Raw genomic sequence first — 17,470 nt, 5'->3', positions numbered from 1 at the left:
ATGTGATGCAACCCGGCATGACTTATTCACCATTACACAGGTGGCGAGAAACAACTCTTTCTATTGATTCTGAGCCGCACATATTTTTGGAATTTCACACTCGATCCTTGGTGGCCGACAGTTTGTTGGTCAGCTTTCTGTTGTAACTATTTCTGACGATTTGCGAACTCGCTTGGAAATTCCTATATCCTAGCCCTTTTTGGCCTTTACATACGCTGAGTGTGTATCTTGTGGAGCAAGGCACCAAAATAAATTATCGAACAGAGAGAACTTCTGCAGTCTCACGCACTAAAAATTGTTTTTGTTGTGTTTAATCCACCAGTAACGGTTGTTTCAGTCACATGTCTACATCTACATCTACATCTACATAAATACTCCGCAAGCCACCGAATGATGCGTGGCGGAGGGTACCCTGTACCACTAGCGGTGCAACGTACGGGTGTATTATGTTTATGAAACATCTTTATTTTTAATTAGTGCTATCCGACTTCGGCTGTGTTTAACTGCGCGAATATACCCCCAATGCCGTCTGCATCGAACTTGAATGATACTTGTAATTATGAAAACTCTTATTCTCAATGAGTAATTTGCTACCTGCGGAAATAATAATACTTTAATTATAATATGTTATCAAATCTTACATTTATTCATTAAAACAGGATGAGCAATATTACTAACCTAAAACATTACAATCAAATTAATTGTCTAAACTAAGTATCCTACCATTTGCACAATGGAGACTCTGTCTCTAATCATGCCACTTTCACTAACTTATGCAGGTTAATACTGGCCACGCAGGCTGTTTTACTGAAGCTCCACCTAGATGGACACAGAATCAGAGAGCTCAAGCAAAAGAGGAACAGGTACTCATTTGCAATTACAGTGCCATACTTTGCCAGCTGTTTGTGCTAGTATCACCATAATTCAGCGTGACGATTACGATAGTCGGCCCAGGTACCGGCGCGATGCCGTCTTTCCCCAATGAGAGCTCGACTTTACCTAAAACGTGGAAGTGATTTCCGTCCGTAAACTCCAGACCGTAAGGTACTCCAACTGTGGAGTCCGTCAGTAGCAAATACACAATCTACTTGCACAAATGCCAGGAGTAGTTGGTAGACTCAAATGCGTGGCAGCAAAGCAACACTTAATGTTGCATTCGAACGCCAAAAGTGAGCAAAAATCTGTTTCTCTTGTCAGAGAAACAGATGATTCTGCTTTTGTGGAGACGTATGCATTACCTTCGAAAAACTGAAGAGGGGTCACATTGATCGCAATGCCAGCATTATCTCCAAAGCTAACTGTTGTGTACATAGTTCCGCGTAGTCAGCGCGTACACAACTTTCCCCTAGACCGCGCCCCGCTAAGCACAACAGCGCAGGCGCAGCGCTCGTCCATCTCCGCACTTCGAGATGGTGCTGCCTTAGAGACGGAACAAATTCTGCTTCCGTCGATCCGCGTATTAATATGTAACGCAGCCAATGAGATTGCTGCTAACGTAGAACATTTTCTCCTCGCGGATCACACTCGCACAGTGATACATGAACGCACGAGGTATTATAACGAGTGTACAGACCTCCGATTAGTCAGTCTGCATTTGTCTGCACCAGTCTGTACCAGTCTGCATTAGTCTGTACCAGTTTATAGTCAAGTTTCAGTCTGCGCCTAATAAGATTACCATGTTCCCGTACATAGCCATGAAGATAAATGAATAGACACTTTTGTCAGGTATCAGAGATATATGTGAGAATAAGATTAACGTACTAATACCACAGGAACTTCAGATTGTCAATTGTAAATAGCATCCAGAATCAAGTTAAGTAATGTTTACACTTGTTATTATTTTAATAAATGTGTGTGAAAATTAATCAAGTTCTGCTTAAAGTTGGTCACCGTCACTCTGCTACTCTAAGCGAGCAAGTGGCATTTCTATCGACTGACCTAACGGCAGAAGATAAATACGCCACAATAAGACCACGAGACATATTGCTGACACTCGCCTACTTCGTTAGAGCGACAAGTCAAATAATCTAATGGTGTTTGTACCGAAGGTCTTACAGTACGCACACCACACTATCTCTAGGCCCCCGCTTGCAGAGCACATCCACAGCGTCCGCCCAGCACCACCTCCGGCACCAGAGCCCCGATCTTGTTGCCGCCAAACTTTTCTGCTCGTCTCACATGTATCCCTGCGCGTTTTCGGCCAATCAGGACTCTGAATTTTCGCACGGTATCTTGTTGCCGCCAAACTTTGTGTCCCGTTAGCCGCAACGGCGGCAAGCAGTCTCTCTGTCTCGCACGGACGCTCTCTCTCTCTCTCTCTCGCTCTCTCTCTCTCTCGCTCCCTCGCTCCTTCCACCTGTGTGGTCTCAGGCTCCCCCGATGCTCCCTGCGGCCACAAGTACCACTCTGCTGCCAAAGCAGCCGCCGTGTGAAGCTCCGGCCAGCTGCCAGCCACTTCGTTTGTTCGACAGCTCAAAACAGTTCTTTCCTGTGTCCGTCCAAACTACCTTCCCGATGGTAATACGCACAGTTCTAACAATCTTACGTACCAGTATCGATGTTGATAAGTTGATATTAGTATTGTTCTGTCAAGTCGTTATCTCTATCCACGTGGTATTTGTCATTTATTATTTTCTGAATAAATAAGGTGCTAAAATCTGCCATCTTACACCGGTTATTTCCTTTCCAGTTCTAGTCGCAAATGTAGCGAGAGAAAAAAACCTTTCGTACGCCTCTGTTTGATCCCTTATTTATCGTATCTTCGTGTTCCTTAGGCACAATGTATGTTCGCAGTAGTAGGATAGTTCGGCAGTCAGCTTCAAATTACTGTTCTTTAAATTTTCTCAGTAGAGTTTTTCGAAAAGAAAGTTGCCTTCCCTCCATGGATTCCCGCATGAACTCCCGAAGCATCTGCGTAACACTTAAATATTGTTTGAACCTATCGGTAGCAAATCTAGCAGCCCTCCTCTGAACTGCTTGGATGTCCTCCTATAATACGACCTGTTACGGATCCGAATCACTCTAGCAGTGTTTAGAAAACAGGTTGCACCAGCGTCCTATATGCAAATCTCCTTTACAGATGAACCACACTTTCTCAAAATTCTCCCAATAATCCGAAGTTCACCAATCGCCTTCCTTACCACAATTCTCACATGGCCGTTCCACTTTATATCGCTTTCCAGTGTTACGCCCAAATATTTAAACGACGTGACTGTGTCAGTCAGGACACTACTAATGCTGTATCCCAACATTACAGGTTTGCTCTTCCTACTCATTCGAATTAACTTACGCTTTCCCAGAATTAGAGCTAGTTACCATTCATTAACATTTGGAAATTTTGTCTAACTCTTCTTATGTCTTCCTACAATCACTCAACTTCAACACCTTACTGTACACGATAGCGCCATCGGCAAACAATCGCAGATCACTGGTCCGCCAAGTCATTTATGTACGTAGAGAACAGAAACTCAAAATGTTCAAATGTGTGTGAATTCCTAAGGGACCAAACTGCTGAGGTTATCGATTCCTAGACTTACACACTACTTAAACTAATGCTAAGAACAACAACAACAACAACAACAACACACACACACACACACACACACACACACACACACACACACACACACACATCCATGTCCGAGGGAGGACACGTATCTCCGGCGGGAGGGGCCGCGCAATCCGTGACGTGGCGCCTTAAACCATGCGGCCACTCTCCGCGCGGCAGAACAACAGCAGTCCTATCACATTGTCCTGGGGGGCACTCCTGACGATGCCCTTGTTCCTGACGAGAACAACACACTGCGTTCTGTTACTTAACAAGTCTTCAATCTAGTCACATATCGGTGAATTTATTCCATATGCTCGTACCTTCGTCAACAGTCTACAATGGGGCACTGCGCCAAATGATTATGAGAAATCTAGGAATATGGAATATATATGTTGCCCTCTTCTCAATGTTCCAATTTATGCTTCTGTTAGAGCAAGTGCCATTCTGCCATAGGCGGCGCGAAGACAAGATTACACTAATATGAAACTTCCTGACAGATTAAAATGTGTGCCGGACCGAGACTCGAACTCGGGACCTTTGCCTTTTGCGAGCAAGTGCTCTACTAACAGAGCTACCCAAGCACGATTCAGGCCCCGCCCTCACAGCTTTACTTCTCCCAGTACCTCGTCTCCTACCTTCCAAACTTTACAGAAGCTCTCCGCTGCACACTCCGCTGCAGAATGAAAATTTCATTTCTGGAAACATCCAACAGGCTGTGGCTAAGCCATGTCTCCGCAATATCCTTTCTTTCAGGAGTGCTAGTTCTGCAAGTTTCGCAGGAGAGCTTCTTTAAAGTTTGGAAGTTAGGAGACGAGGTACTCGCAGAAGTAAAGCTGTGAGGGTGGGGCGTGAGTCGTGCTTGGGTAGCTCAGTTGGTAGAGCACTTGCCCGCGAAAGGCAAAGGTCCCGAGTTCGAGTCTCGGTCCGGTACACAGTTCTAATCTGCCAGGAAGGTTCATATCAACGCACACTCCGCTGCAGATTGAAAATCTCATTTCAGGATTACACTAGTTACAGGGGGTACAGAGACATTTAAACATTTCTCTCGCGTTCCATTCGCGATTGGGATGGAAAGAATCCCTCAAATCGATAAAATGGGAACAACCGTCTACCATGTACTTCACAGTTGTTTGCAGTGTATATAGTATAGGTGTAGAATCCCAAGGTATCGTTTCTTCTTTTGATGCTTGAAAAGTCGGCCGGTGTGGCCGAGCGGTTCTAGGCGCTTCAGTCTGGAACCGAGCGACCGCTACGGTCGCAGGTTCGAATCCTGCCTCGGGCATGGATATGTGTGATGTCCTTTTAGTTAGGTTTAAGTAGTTCTAGAGGACTGATGACCCCAGATGTTAAGTAGCATAGTGCTCAGAGCCATATGAACCATATGATGCTTTAAAAGCCGGAAAAAGAAACTGTCTAATACGGAAGTTTGGCTGTGTTGCTAATAAGAGTGACGTGATATTTCAGGGGTCCTCGGTGATAGCAGCGTCCAGGTGCACACACAACCTTCACCACTGGTGGGAGCAACATGGCGGCCAACGTAACAGCTGCGGCAGCAGGTGTGGTGGGGAGACAGGTGCTGTTCGGCTGGGTGGACTACGTGGCTTTCGCGCTAATGCCCTCTCTCTCCGTGGCCATAGGCCTATACTTCGGCATCTGTGGCCGTGCCAAGAACACTGCCAAGGTGGACTACCTGCACGGCGGAAAGACTATGAGGGTGCTCCCCGTCGCCATCTCGCAGATATCGAGGTGAGCCATCCACTCTGCAAGACATTACTCACATGTTTCCGTAAATTAGTACACTACTTGAGAATTGCTTGGTAGTAATGATGCAGGGCGTTCGGTAGTTCCAGCTGCATACTTCGAAGATATGTTGAGGTCACTGAGCACACAATATATCGAATAGGAACCAACGGCTGGGAATATACCGTCTCAGCTCTACAACCATTTCAGATTAGTTTTTTAACATACTCATTTCTGCTTTATGAATTTAATTATTTAGTAACTGCAAGGAGAAAAATTAAAGAACTTATCAGCACTTTTGTCTGTAGTAAACCTGAAAAGATTCCTGACATTACTGAAAAAAGAAGAAGAAGAAAAACAAAAACGAGTGCAGCAACGGTTACTCATGCACAAATCAGCTGCTCAGTACGGCGACCACCTAAGTCGATGTATGCGTTGTACCCGTCCATCATGTTATGATGTACCTTCTCCGTCACACCTGGTGTGTCGTCAGTCTGTCGTGCAGAAATTGTGCCAGAGAGCCTCCCTCTGCCTCCACAGGAGTGTCACAAATTGAGCAATATATTTGTGACACTCCTGTAGAGGCAGAGGGAGGAAAATGTCTGAAACGCTCGTAGGGGTGTTGCAGGGCAGATTGCACCGTGACATAAATGTTAAGAAAAAATGCGATACGTTGCACCGTTTCCGAGTTATTAAGCACTGAATGTAGCCAATCGGGGCGTCGCGCGCTCGCATTCAAGGGGCCTGCCAGGAGCGGTGTTACCTAACGAGTGCTTTATTTGGTTAGCAAAAACTTGAATCTGCGCGCGCAACGAACATATTGGCTAACTTCAATGCTAAATAACTCGGAAACGACGCAACCTATTGCATTTTTTTCGCAACATTTATATCTCAGTACAATCTGCCCTACCACATCACGACAAGCGTTTCAGATATTTTCTGACCACCCTATATACATATACTTTCACTGTAGTGTGAAAATAATTTAATTCTATTATTAAAGTATATATATATATATATATATATATATATATATATATATATATATATATATATATATTGTAGTGTGAAAATAAAACTTTTTCTCTAATTTAATTCTTTTATTAAAGTATATACATATGAATTTCGAAATACGTAAGGAAATTAACAGCACTATTGTAGAATAAGTGTTTTGAAAGAAAATTAATTTAGAGAAAAAGTTTTATTTTCACACTACAATGAAAGTATTTTCTTGCGAAACGCTTATTATACAAAAGTGCTGTTCATTTCCTTACGTATTTCGAAACTCATATGTATATACTTTAATAAAAGAATTAAATTAGAGAAAAAGTTTTATTCATGCAACCAGATAGGCTAGGATGATTTTACGATGATAGCACGTTCCATAAGATTTGAGGATGGCAAACACATAACCGTATAAACGGAAAGCTACTCCCGGAGCAGTATCTTGAGCGCCTACCGTCATTCAAGGTTCTAGCCGTGGTAATTTCTCATCAGCACGCGTCCCTACAACACCCGATGAGAATGTTCCATCGGATTCAAAAAAATGGTTCAAATGGCTTTAAGCACTATGGGACTTAATATCTGAGGTTATCAGTTCCCTAGACATAGAACTACTTAAACCTAACTAACCTAGTGACATCACAAACATCTATGCCCGAGGTAGGATTCGAACCTGCGGCCACAGCAGCAACGCGGTTCCCGACTGAAGCGCCTAGAACCACTCGTCGGATTCAAGTGCTGCTAGTATTGAATGCAGTCCCTTCATACATGATTTTGAGGACAACTGCGAATAAGAGCCGTAAGTTATATGATGTTGTTGTTGTTGTGGTCTTCAGTCCTGAGAATGGTTTGGTGCAGCTCTCCATGCTACCCTATCCTGTGCAAGTTTCTTCATCTCCCAGTACCTACTGCAACCTACATCCTTCTGAATCTGCTTAGTGTATTCATCTCTTGGTCTCCCTCTACGGTTTTTACCCTCCACGCTGCCCTCCAATGCTAAATTTGTGATCCCTTGATGCCTCAGAACATGTCCTACCAACTGATCCCTTCTTCTCGTCAAGTTGTGCCACAAACTCCTCTTCTCCCCAATTCTATTCAATACCTCCTCATTAGTTATGTGATCTTCAGCATTCTTCTGTAGCACCACATTTCGAAAGCTTCTATTCTCTTCTTGTCCAAACTATTTATCGTCCATGTTTCACTTCCATACATGGCTACGCTCCATACAAATACTTTCAGAAACGACTTCCTGACACTTAAATCTATACTCGATGTTAACAAATTTCTCTTCTTCAGAAACGCTTTCCTTGCCATTGCCAGTCTACATTTTATATCCTCTGTACTTCGACCATCATCAGTTATTTTGCTCCCCAAATAGCAAAACTCCTTTACTACTTTAAGTGTCTCATTTCCTAATCTAATTCCCTCAGCATCACCCGACTTTCTCCTGATAAAAACGTCCTCTTGAGTAGTCCCCGCCCGGAGATCCGAATGGGGGACTATTTTACCTCCGGAATATTTTACCCAAGAGGACACCATCATCATTTAACCATACAGTAAAGCTGCATGCCCTCGGTAAAAATTACGGCTGTAGTTTCCCCTTGCTTTCAGCCGTTCGCAGTACCAGCACAGGAAGGCCGTTTTGGTTATTAGTTATATGATAACAGTATCCAAATAATGAACTCATTATATATCACCATACACAAAAAAGTGATCAGTGTAGCTATTGTATTGGGATGAAGAGATTCGTAGGATTTACATCATTTCTGAAGTCTACCAAATGATTTTGAGTGGTGGTGTAGATCTCGCTAGATTGTCTCACCTGGATTCATTTCTGCGTCTGTTCCAAAAAGATTTGTAATAAGACGTTCAGTAATGAGAAGCTTCGTTCATGGACGCTGAAGAATTGTGAAAGAATCTGATTGTGGAAAACCACGGGAAAAAACGATATTTCATTATTGCAGACAACTTGAAATACGATATCAGCGAGACCTGCCATGAAGATATCACCATTCGTCTCACAAGGGAGATTTTTCACAAGCAAGCCAACATTTACATGTATGTAATCAAAGAAGAGATTATCTCTTTCAACGCGCTGAGCAAAGGCGAGTAAGTCTGTTAGGATACCGGCACTTCTTAAATGAAATCTATTCAGCAAGAAACATAGGCAAACTGAGATTAAACTTATAATATTCTCATCACTTTTATCACACGGAAGTTTACCCCTGTATGCCATATGAACAGAGTTTCGTTCTAGCAAAATGGCAGCAGATGTCACCTTATTTTGCAAAATGCCAGGAAGAGTTATAATACACGAAGCAATTATCAAAGGGTTACCTTAAGACGGGAGTTCGTGTATCTCCAAATGCCTGATAAGACCTCTATGTTTCTCCACACGGAACGATGTTCATGTCTGTAAATATAGAAACGTAATGCATATATCACCGTACGTGGATATAATTGATTATGATTGTATCCTACATGGTTGCAGTCCTCGTTCACACAGGATTCATCTAGCGAACGATGTCTTCAAAAGAAAATAGCTCGGTGGCGGAAAGGTCAAGTCGAACTCCCAGTCTGAATCCCATGAAGCAAATTAGTATACTTTAGGAATCGTATTGCTGCCCATAGTCCACATAATCATCGAAATAAGATGTTTGTGATGCTACCTGGTACTAAAGCTACCTTGTTAATTATAAGAGCGATTTTTATTGCTATGAAACTCGATTGAAATTACAGTTATTTCTCTGAAACTGGCTTTGATTTAATGTTACCTTAATGTGAATTTAAAAGTAACAAAGTTGAGTAATTATTGTCTGGAAAGATAGAGAAGTAAGTATAGAATACCACTGATCAAGGCGGACGGAAATGGCTTGCTTTGTACGAAAAGAATGCATCTGACAAGTAATACAAGTAATACAGAACCTGGTAGAATATAAATGGTTTGCAGACATTGAGACATACGTGGACACTTCTAGAGCTTAAGCTGTCTGCTTCGGTTTCTCGTCCGACGTTTGTTTCATCGACAAGCTGACATTTTACTAACACAAGTGGCGGCCTACTGGCAGACTTACCCGCATTTGCTCAGCGCGTTGAAAGAGGTAATCTCTTCTTTGACTACACACTGTTGCCTCCAAAAGTTCCGCTTGAGAAAACGGTACTCTATCTTGTAGTTAATCTTGGTGGTCAGTTCTCTCGTACAGCTCTGCATTCAGTAATCATTTGCGAATTGTAATGAGCCAACTTTGCGGAATTATGTTCATTTCAAACATATGTATTCTGCTTACTGTTGAGATTATCACAATACTTACTACATATACATCACAGCGACCTTGGTGTTCTTCTCTCGATTACTCGTCAAGGTACTCATATTGAACTCTGTGAATAAGAATGACACGTTTACCAATAGGAGCCAGTTCATCGACATCTCAGTTGAGAATATTTGCCACTTTAGTTTTCGTAATCTTGTTGTAGGCTATCTGCTATAAAACGCAAAATCAGATATAACACTTGTACGTTGGGAATCCTCTACCATTCGGGGACGAATGGTAAATACAAATGAGTAGTGGAGCCATAGATTAAATGAATAAAGAATTATAAATGATTTGATCTCCTTAGGGAATGATTCTCGATTTTATACATAGTATGTTGCCCACATCTACCTTATACACTCATACTTTTCTCAACAGTCACGTATCTGGTAGCACGCTGGTGGGTGTACCTTCAGAGATCTACTTGTACGGCAGTGTATACACTTGGATTTGCCTGAGTGTCATTCTGTTCTCTATCGTCACCAACTTCGTCTTTCTCCCAGTCTTCTTCGAGCTTCAGCTCACATCAACTTACGAGGTAAGTTTATGAAGTATCTTAGATAGAAAACCTGAATGGGAATTAATATTGTGGCTCAAACCCATTTGTTAACTAGGAACTGTCAGTAAATTCTTCTATTATTACATATGAATATTAAGCAATGTCTCTATCTTAGGCTCGAAACAAATATATAAAAATGAATAAAAGTTTCCAGTCGTTTTGACGATAAAACTCTTTCATATGTGAGTGAAGTTGTTTCCCGTTTATAAATACTTGTTTAACACGAAGGAAATGAGCGATTGCTTAAAATTTTATTTTTAGAATTATTTTAAGACAATTGACTATTCATACTTCGTTAAATATTATAACTAGTATTCAGGAAATTACACCTTTTCGGCTTGGATTAATATCGACGAAATGTTGTGAAATATAAGCACAAGAGTGAGTTTTGTTACATTAAAGTCATCAGTCGGTCTATTAGTCCAACCAAGTTGATCTGTGAGTACATACTATACGAAATGTATTACAAAGGGCCTTGGAAAGGTTCGGAGATTGGTTTCAGAAAATAAAGGAAACAAGAGTTACGAACAAAATATCTCCATTGGCCTTAAAACTAATCTCCATTAGCTACAACACATTTGTGACGTCGGTTGCAAAGCTGTTGGAAATCGACAGCAAACGCTTCTTCTGAAATTGCCCGAAGAAATGGCCTTGTTGGATATCAGCAACAGCTACAAGTTCTTCTCTCTCAAAACAAAGCGCTTGTCCTTCAAAACTTCCCTTATTCTCTAGATTTGGCGCCAGCAGACTTCTTTTTCTTTCCGAACTTTAAATTGGCTCTGCAAGGTTAACGCATTGCAGACATACCATGTGACCACAGTGCTTCCGGTGATTTCCACAAGAAGCGTTTCGAAACAATTTCCAACAGCTTTACACCCAATGTCAGACGTGTGTAGTAGCTAATGGTGATTACTTTGAAGGCCAGTTAAGAGAAATTTTCTAACTCTTGTTTCCTTTGTTTTCTGACACCATACACTGAACTTTTCTGATGTACCTTGGACGTACCAGTCTGTTGTCTGACATCCTTGCCATTATAGTCCGTGAGACGAGTGATTGGTACTGACAGTTCCAGCGGGCAGACGGCGCTGTTGCCGAACGTGGCTCACAGCACGCGGCGCCCTGTCTGCTACACGCATTCTCTAGCAGCAGAAATAAAAGCGAGACAAAATACAAGTCGTATTGGTACGCGTGAATTTATTTAAAGTTGATGCTTGAAATATATTAACTCGAAAACTGATAAGAGCTATTTAGTACAAGTATCTAAGATGCTGAAACATAATAAAGTTATTTGTTAAACTTCACAACTGAAATGAAAACTATTTTCGCAAGTTGTTGAACATTAGCAGTTTTGGTTTCCATTGTTAAGTATTAGCATTATTAATTTGTTCTACTACAAGCTACAGAATAATTGGTCAGTGTATTAAGAGTTATAATGTGAAGAAAGTACTCACAATATGATGATCTGGTTGTAGATCGATAGCAAACTCCCTCCTTACATTCCTGAATACGTTGTAGTTACTGTAATGGAAAAACACCACTCACATCACTGTCAGAATCTGATTTGACATTGTCTTCCTCAGCACTACTCGAACTATCACTGCTCTCTCCCATACGTATAATTAAATTTTCGATGCATTCTTTCACAACCCCTTCGGATTTGGCCGCCTCTCTGATGGCACTTGCAGTGCTGTTTAAAATTTTAGCACACGTCTCGTTTGTCACTTTATTGATAGCTGCTGGAAGGAGAGTTTCCACTTCAGAGATCGTGAATTTTTTATTGTTTGCAGCAATGTAATTTTTTATCTGCGCCCACACTCCTTCAATTGCACTGAAGTGACAGTGGTATGGAGGAAGCCGAACGATTTCATGCCCGTGCCTTTTAGCAATCTCGTCAATTACATATGTTGAAAATTGGAGTTTCTTTTGTGCCACAATTTCGAGCAGTTGAGCCTTCCTTAAATCTTCTCTGAAATCTACTTTTCGCCGTTTCAACCACTGAATGATATCGTCTTTTTTTGTTACCAAGGTTGGTGCCTTATCGTGAACAACGGAATGATAAGGCGCATTGTCCATAACAATCACTGATGGACTTGTCAGATTAGTCATCAGCGATGTCTCGAACCATTCTTGAAATACTACACTGTTCATTTCTTCATGGTAATCTCCCGTCTTTTTTGACCGAAACATTTTCAAGCAGTTTGGCACAAAACCTTTCGATGTTCCTGCATGTAAGACAATATTACGCCCTCCTTTGCCAACAGGCACTGCCATTGTCCCCTCGGGCGTTCCATCATTCCAGCCTCTACGTAAAGAATGGCTGGCATTGACCCAAGTTTCATCTAACCACACTATACTTTCGAATTCCACACCCATGATCCTACGCAGAAATCTGCACCGCCATGCAACTACATCTGTCCATTCCATTAATATTTTGCGTCCGTTAAACAGTGAATAGCTGAAGCCTATGTCTTTTAACACTGTACGCAATGAAAATTTGCTCCCTTTAAAAAGATCGTCTTTCTGAAGCGACACCAGTAATTTAGATAGAGTGTGATGTTCCCTTCTCTTATAATAGCTGTATATATGACGACGAATAGCGTCTTTCTGAAAATCGTCCAAAGCTGTCACCTGCTTATTTCTCGATCGCTTCTTTCCTGGTGTGTGCAGCTTTGTTGTGCCACTCTCGTCACAGTCTACACTATACTGTGCTTTTCCTATCTTTACAACAGTGTTCTTACTTATTTTCAGTGCTGCTGCAGTTCTCTTCACAACCTGAACAACAGGAATTAAGGGCCCACCTTTGTCCTTTTCTTTCTCAATGTAATCCATCACAGAGCACACGAATTCAAGGGCCTGGGTGTGTAGCACACTATTCTTCCTCCGTTTCACTTCTTGTGTTGGGCTGGTACTACCCGGCGCACTAGACATTGTTTACAACGAAACATAAACAAAGAAACACTAAAAACAACAAAAACGAAATAAACTGCGAATTCAACTTCAGACAAACGACGAACGACTGCACCGCCTGCACGCGAGACACTGATAAGTTTCATAAGCGCGCGCGACCGGGTTTCAGAGCGGCAACGTGGCCCTTGCTACCCGCTCAAAGTCAGGCCGTCATTGGCTGCCTGCCTGCGGTCGCTAGGCAACGGAAAGACGCTACCGAGCTGTCAATACCAGAGACTCGTCTCCCAGACTATATACATTACTACTTCAGAACTAAAAAATACAGATTATAACAAGGAACTATATGTCAGTTATTCATTTCCTCTTTCATTTACAGACTGATACTATGGAAAAATTTATATACCGAATCAGATAAGGTAATATTTTGTCAGTTGACTTATGTTTGCTCAGGGGGCTCTCTTAATGAAGAAGCAAGTTACAAACTGTGTCATACACAGTGGAAGTCTTTCTGGCCCACCAGGTTGGCGGACAGTCTACATTTTTTTTTCTTTTTTGGTTGCAAATTGAACTTTTCCAACTTTATACGTATGCTCAGAGTTTTCATGCATTATTGTACTATTCACAAGGTACAGCTAATGTATGAACTTCTGAATTCCTTCCGCTAACTGTTGATATAATGTATTATTGTAACAAAAATTCCACATCAGTAATGAAAAAATATTATGCTACACAATCTGATTGTTCATCCAACTACTTAACCCCTTGACATTGCTTTCACTTTTCCAAAATATATTTGGAAGACTGATAAAGGACCTCAAACGTTGAGAATAAATTTGTTATCTTTTTCAGGCTAGATTCTTTATTTCGGTTGTTCTTCGTCTGCTCTTTTAATAAGATTGACCTTAAAAGAGAAAAAGTAAATTTTATCGAATGGAATTAAAATGGCTGACAATATAATGAATAGAGAGTTAAGGAATATCTTTTGAATTATGAATGATTATGTCAGGGGTGTAGTTCTTCAGAATGTATGTTACCTTGCTTCCTAATCGTAATAATTCCAATACTTACCTCATCTCTATGAATGGCTAACGATCATCCATATTTCTAACATCGCTTGTGAAGATGAATTTGTTACCGTATTTCTAATTCATATATTTTTTAACATGTGTTTTCAACATCTATCATAGTTGCTTAATTAATATATTGCATGTCTCACTTTCATTTGGCTTTGATTTTGTTAAATCTGGACTATTGCTTGAATAATAGTATTTATAATTAGTAACATTTTTATGTTCTTATATCATTTTAGGGCCTCCTTGTCCTAAAATATTTCCCATAGCAAATCCGCCTTAATTAAAATGGCAGCATTGTCAGACTGAGCACTTGAGTTACCCATGCAAGAATCATTATCTTTAAAGTCTATTTGAAGCAGAGATCTTTAAGTTCTTTAACGTGCTTATATGTGATGGTCCGTATATTTGTTATCTGAAGTAACATTTCTTCGTTACGTATTCCTTCATTCTCCTTTCTTCCCCAATATACGCAATTTGTTCGAGTTGTTTTTGCCTATTTGGAGATGGTGTACAAAGACTTAATTATTATCTTTACAGAGTAAACCCCTGACAAAAGATGGTTCTCTTGATGTTGAAGAAACAGGAAAAATGTCTCAAAAGTCTTTTGCTGATGGTATTGAAAGAATTCTTTCCTAACCTTTCGAATCTCTCCACTAGTCTTTATCGTGATGACTGCACTTGTTGAATATTTATACAAGGATTAAATTAAATAGTATGATTATATTTTTGTATATATTGACTATAATATCAGTTTCATTAAACATGACATCTTTCATGTTCATAACGTTGTTCATGTTTACATCGATGGCGATTCATTTATTTGTATGTTACATGTATTTATATTCATGTATATGTTAATGTGATAGAGATGCTTTAAACTTTTCCTGCTGGGAGTTTTTCATTGTAGTGAATGGAAACTCACCATTCTGTCATTTAATGCAGACGTCATAACATTACTTATTTGTAGCCTCAAAAAGCTTTTTTTCTGGAGATGAACTGATGAATAAATACATCCAAGGAAACGAACTGCGTGATCAGATTTAGAAGCCCACTCAACGAAAAATGGCGGACATGTCGTCTTGTGCCTCATTTAGATAAAATGTATAGCCTTGTTAGGTATCCAGATACTGAAATCGCTACTTTCCATTCAAGTAGCCCTTGCATTGGCCTCATAGGGCTGTCAATAACAAACTGTGTCTTATGTCAAGAACATTGATGAATAGTAATATTGCATCAACTACATAATTCTGAAAGAAGCCAAAATGTTAAGCTGAAGAAATACTGTGGCTTTAAAGTGAGGTATCTGAACCCCGAAACAAACAGTAATAAGCGAGGGCGAATTTTTTAGTGAACTTGGTTTTAATAACTGTAAACTGCTGAATATATCGATACATGACTATTTCTACAGTGAACAAAATACTCATGTCATAGTCATCAGACAAAAGTAATTAAAACTGTGAACAATAAAAATGGGGAAGATGTAGTTTGGAAATACCATGAACAGATATATAAAAAGGAATTGAAATAAAAGAGTTTTTTAAGAAAAGTGTATATACTTGTATTTGGTGTGATATTAGAGAAAAATGGAGTTCTTATATTTTAATGTCTCTGCTTGCCGTTAGGAAATGAAGTACCTCCTTAATTACTCTTATTCAATGAAAAGTGGCTTCGCCACCTCAAATTTGATTAAAGGAATAATGTTTCAAATGTATAAATTGCTACTTGCGATGAAGGTATATTTTATAGTTGGTATCAAAAAGAAAATTATACATTCTTATAGGTAACTGAGATACGTGAAAGTAACAGGTAATACAGGTTTGAAAACGTTATTAATCCATTACCTTAACGTATAAAAGAATCAAGAAGACCAGGGATCGTAAAAGTATGTAGTTACATGAGTTTTCTCACAACTGATTCTGTTTCATTAAAATAATGGACGAAGCTTCGATATCTTTGGATAAATGACTCCATATTGAGAATGATATTTATTACTGTGTAGGCTGTTATGCCTATGTGTACGATAAATAATTTACTACTGTAGATGACATGTGTGTCGTTAACAGCAATCTCAATCTGGAATCATGGGCTATGTTACGCAGTGTGGAATAATTTCAAACCAAAAAGAGTTTAATGAAATTTGCGGAAGAATTAAGAGATAATGCAAATTCTAGCGAAAAAATGTAATATTTTGATTTCCTAGGTTCTTCAATACCAATTTGTACAGCATGATGGCGAATAAACACCTACTTGCCGGTGTGGTTTGTTCAGAAAGAGCGTTATCAAGGCGAAAATGATGGAAAAACTACCTCAAAAAATTTACATACCGGCAGTAAATTACAGTATTGTGCTCTTATCAATATTTTGCGTATCCTGATTTTGTCAAGTTTTCACCAACTTCACAATTTTAGGAAAAGAGTAGATGTACTCGTGTAATGAGAGAGTGAAGAATGTTTCTTGCAATAAAATAAAAGTGTGGAGAACTGAGTATTTTCAGAAACTGTACTAACCTCATCACCATGTATCTACTAGTTCGTACTAGCAGTATTAAGAGATTCGCCAGCCCTGTCTTTAGAATAGGGAGTTCTTGTAATTTCATTCATCCATTCCCCGTCCGCTTACATGCTGTTGGTGTTTCAGTACTTGGAGCGCCGCTTCAGCCGAATAATCCGTGTCCTGGCGTCGGGCTTGTTCACGCTCAACATGGTGCTCCACCTGCCACTCTACCTCTACACGCCAGCCATCTGTTTCAGCCAAGGTATATCAACGAAAATAGTTTTATTAAGCAGTTAAAATCTAACTAAAAACACCTATAGCAATTATCGTTTAGGTCTGTCGAAATTGTTGATTGAATTGTGTAATCAAATATACATGACAGGAAAATGGCCAAAAGACTTTGCAGAAAGTATCTTAATACCTATAGAAAAGAAAAAGAACAGCAAAAAGTGTGAGGAACATAGAACAGTGAGCCTGATGTCGCATGCGGCCAAAGTCTTGCTGAGTACGCTCAACAGGGGCTTTATGGAAACTGAATTGCGTAATAGGAGATGAACAATCTGGTTTCAGGCGAGGAGCGGGAACTAGAGATGCCATTGGGCTACTGTGAGTGATAGGGGAGAGGTACATGGAGAAGAAAAGAAAGGTGTCTATCGTGTTCATTGATCTTGAAAAGGGTTTTGACTGTGTCAGATGGGACAAACTGATGGAAATCCTAAGGAAACATGGAGTTGACTTGAGGGATAGACGGCTAATTAGAAATTTATATTTGAACCAGAGAGCAAGAGTAAGAATAGGAAATGTGATGAGTGAAGAAATAGAACTGGGAAGAGGT

General features: G+C 40.3%; 1 protein-coding gene across 1 annotated transcript in view; it reads left to right on the top strand.

The window, feature by feature from the left end:
• The window catches only part of LOC124613351 (sodium-coupled monocarboxylate transporter 1-like), a 254,282-nt gene that overhangs the window by 46,222 nt on the left and 190,590 nt on the right, over window positions 1-17,470 (top strand). Inside the window, exons 2-4 of the mRNA XM_047142047.1 lie at window positions 5,015-5,296; window positions 9,982-10,141; window positions 16,780-16,897. Coding sequence (XP_046998003.1) covers window positions 5,076-5,296; window positions 9,982-10,141; window positions 16,780-16,897 — 499 coding nt within the window. The 5' untranslated portion in view covers window positions 5,015-5,075. The remainder of the gene's footprint in view (window positions 1-5,014; window positions 5,297-9,981; window positions 10,142-16,779; window positions 16,898-17,470) is intronic.

This window comes from Schistocerca americana, chromosome 4 (assembly GCF_021461395.2).
Source record: "Schistocerca americana isolate TAMUIC-IGC-003095 chromosome 4, iqSchAmer2.1, whole genome shotgun sequence".
NCBI classification, from domain to species: Eukaryota; Metazoa; Arthropoda; class Insecta; order Orthoptera; family Acrididae; genus Schistocerca; species Schistocerca americana.
This window is presented reverse-complemented; position numbering and strand designations above follow the sequence as displayed.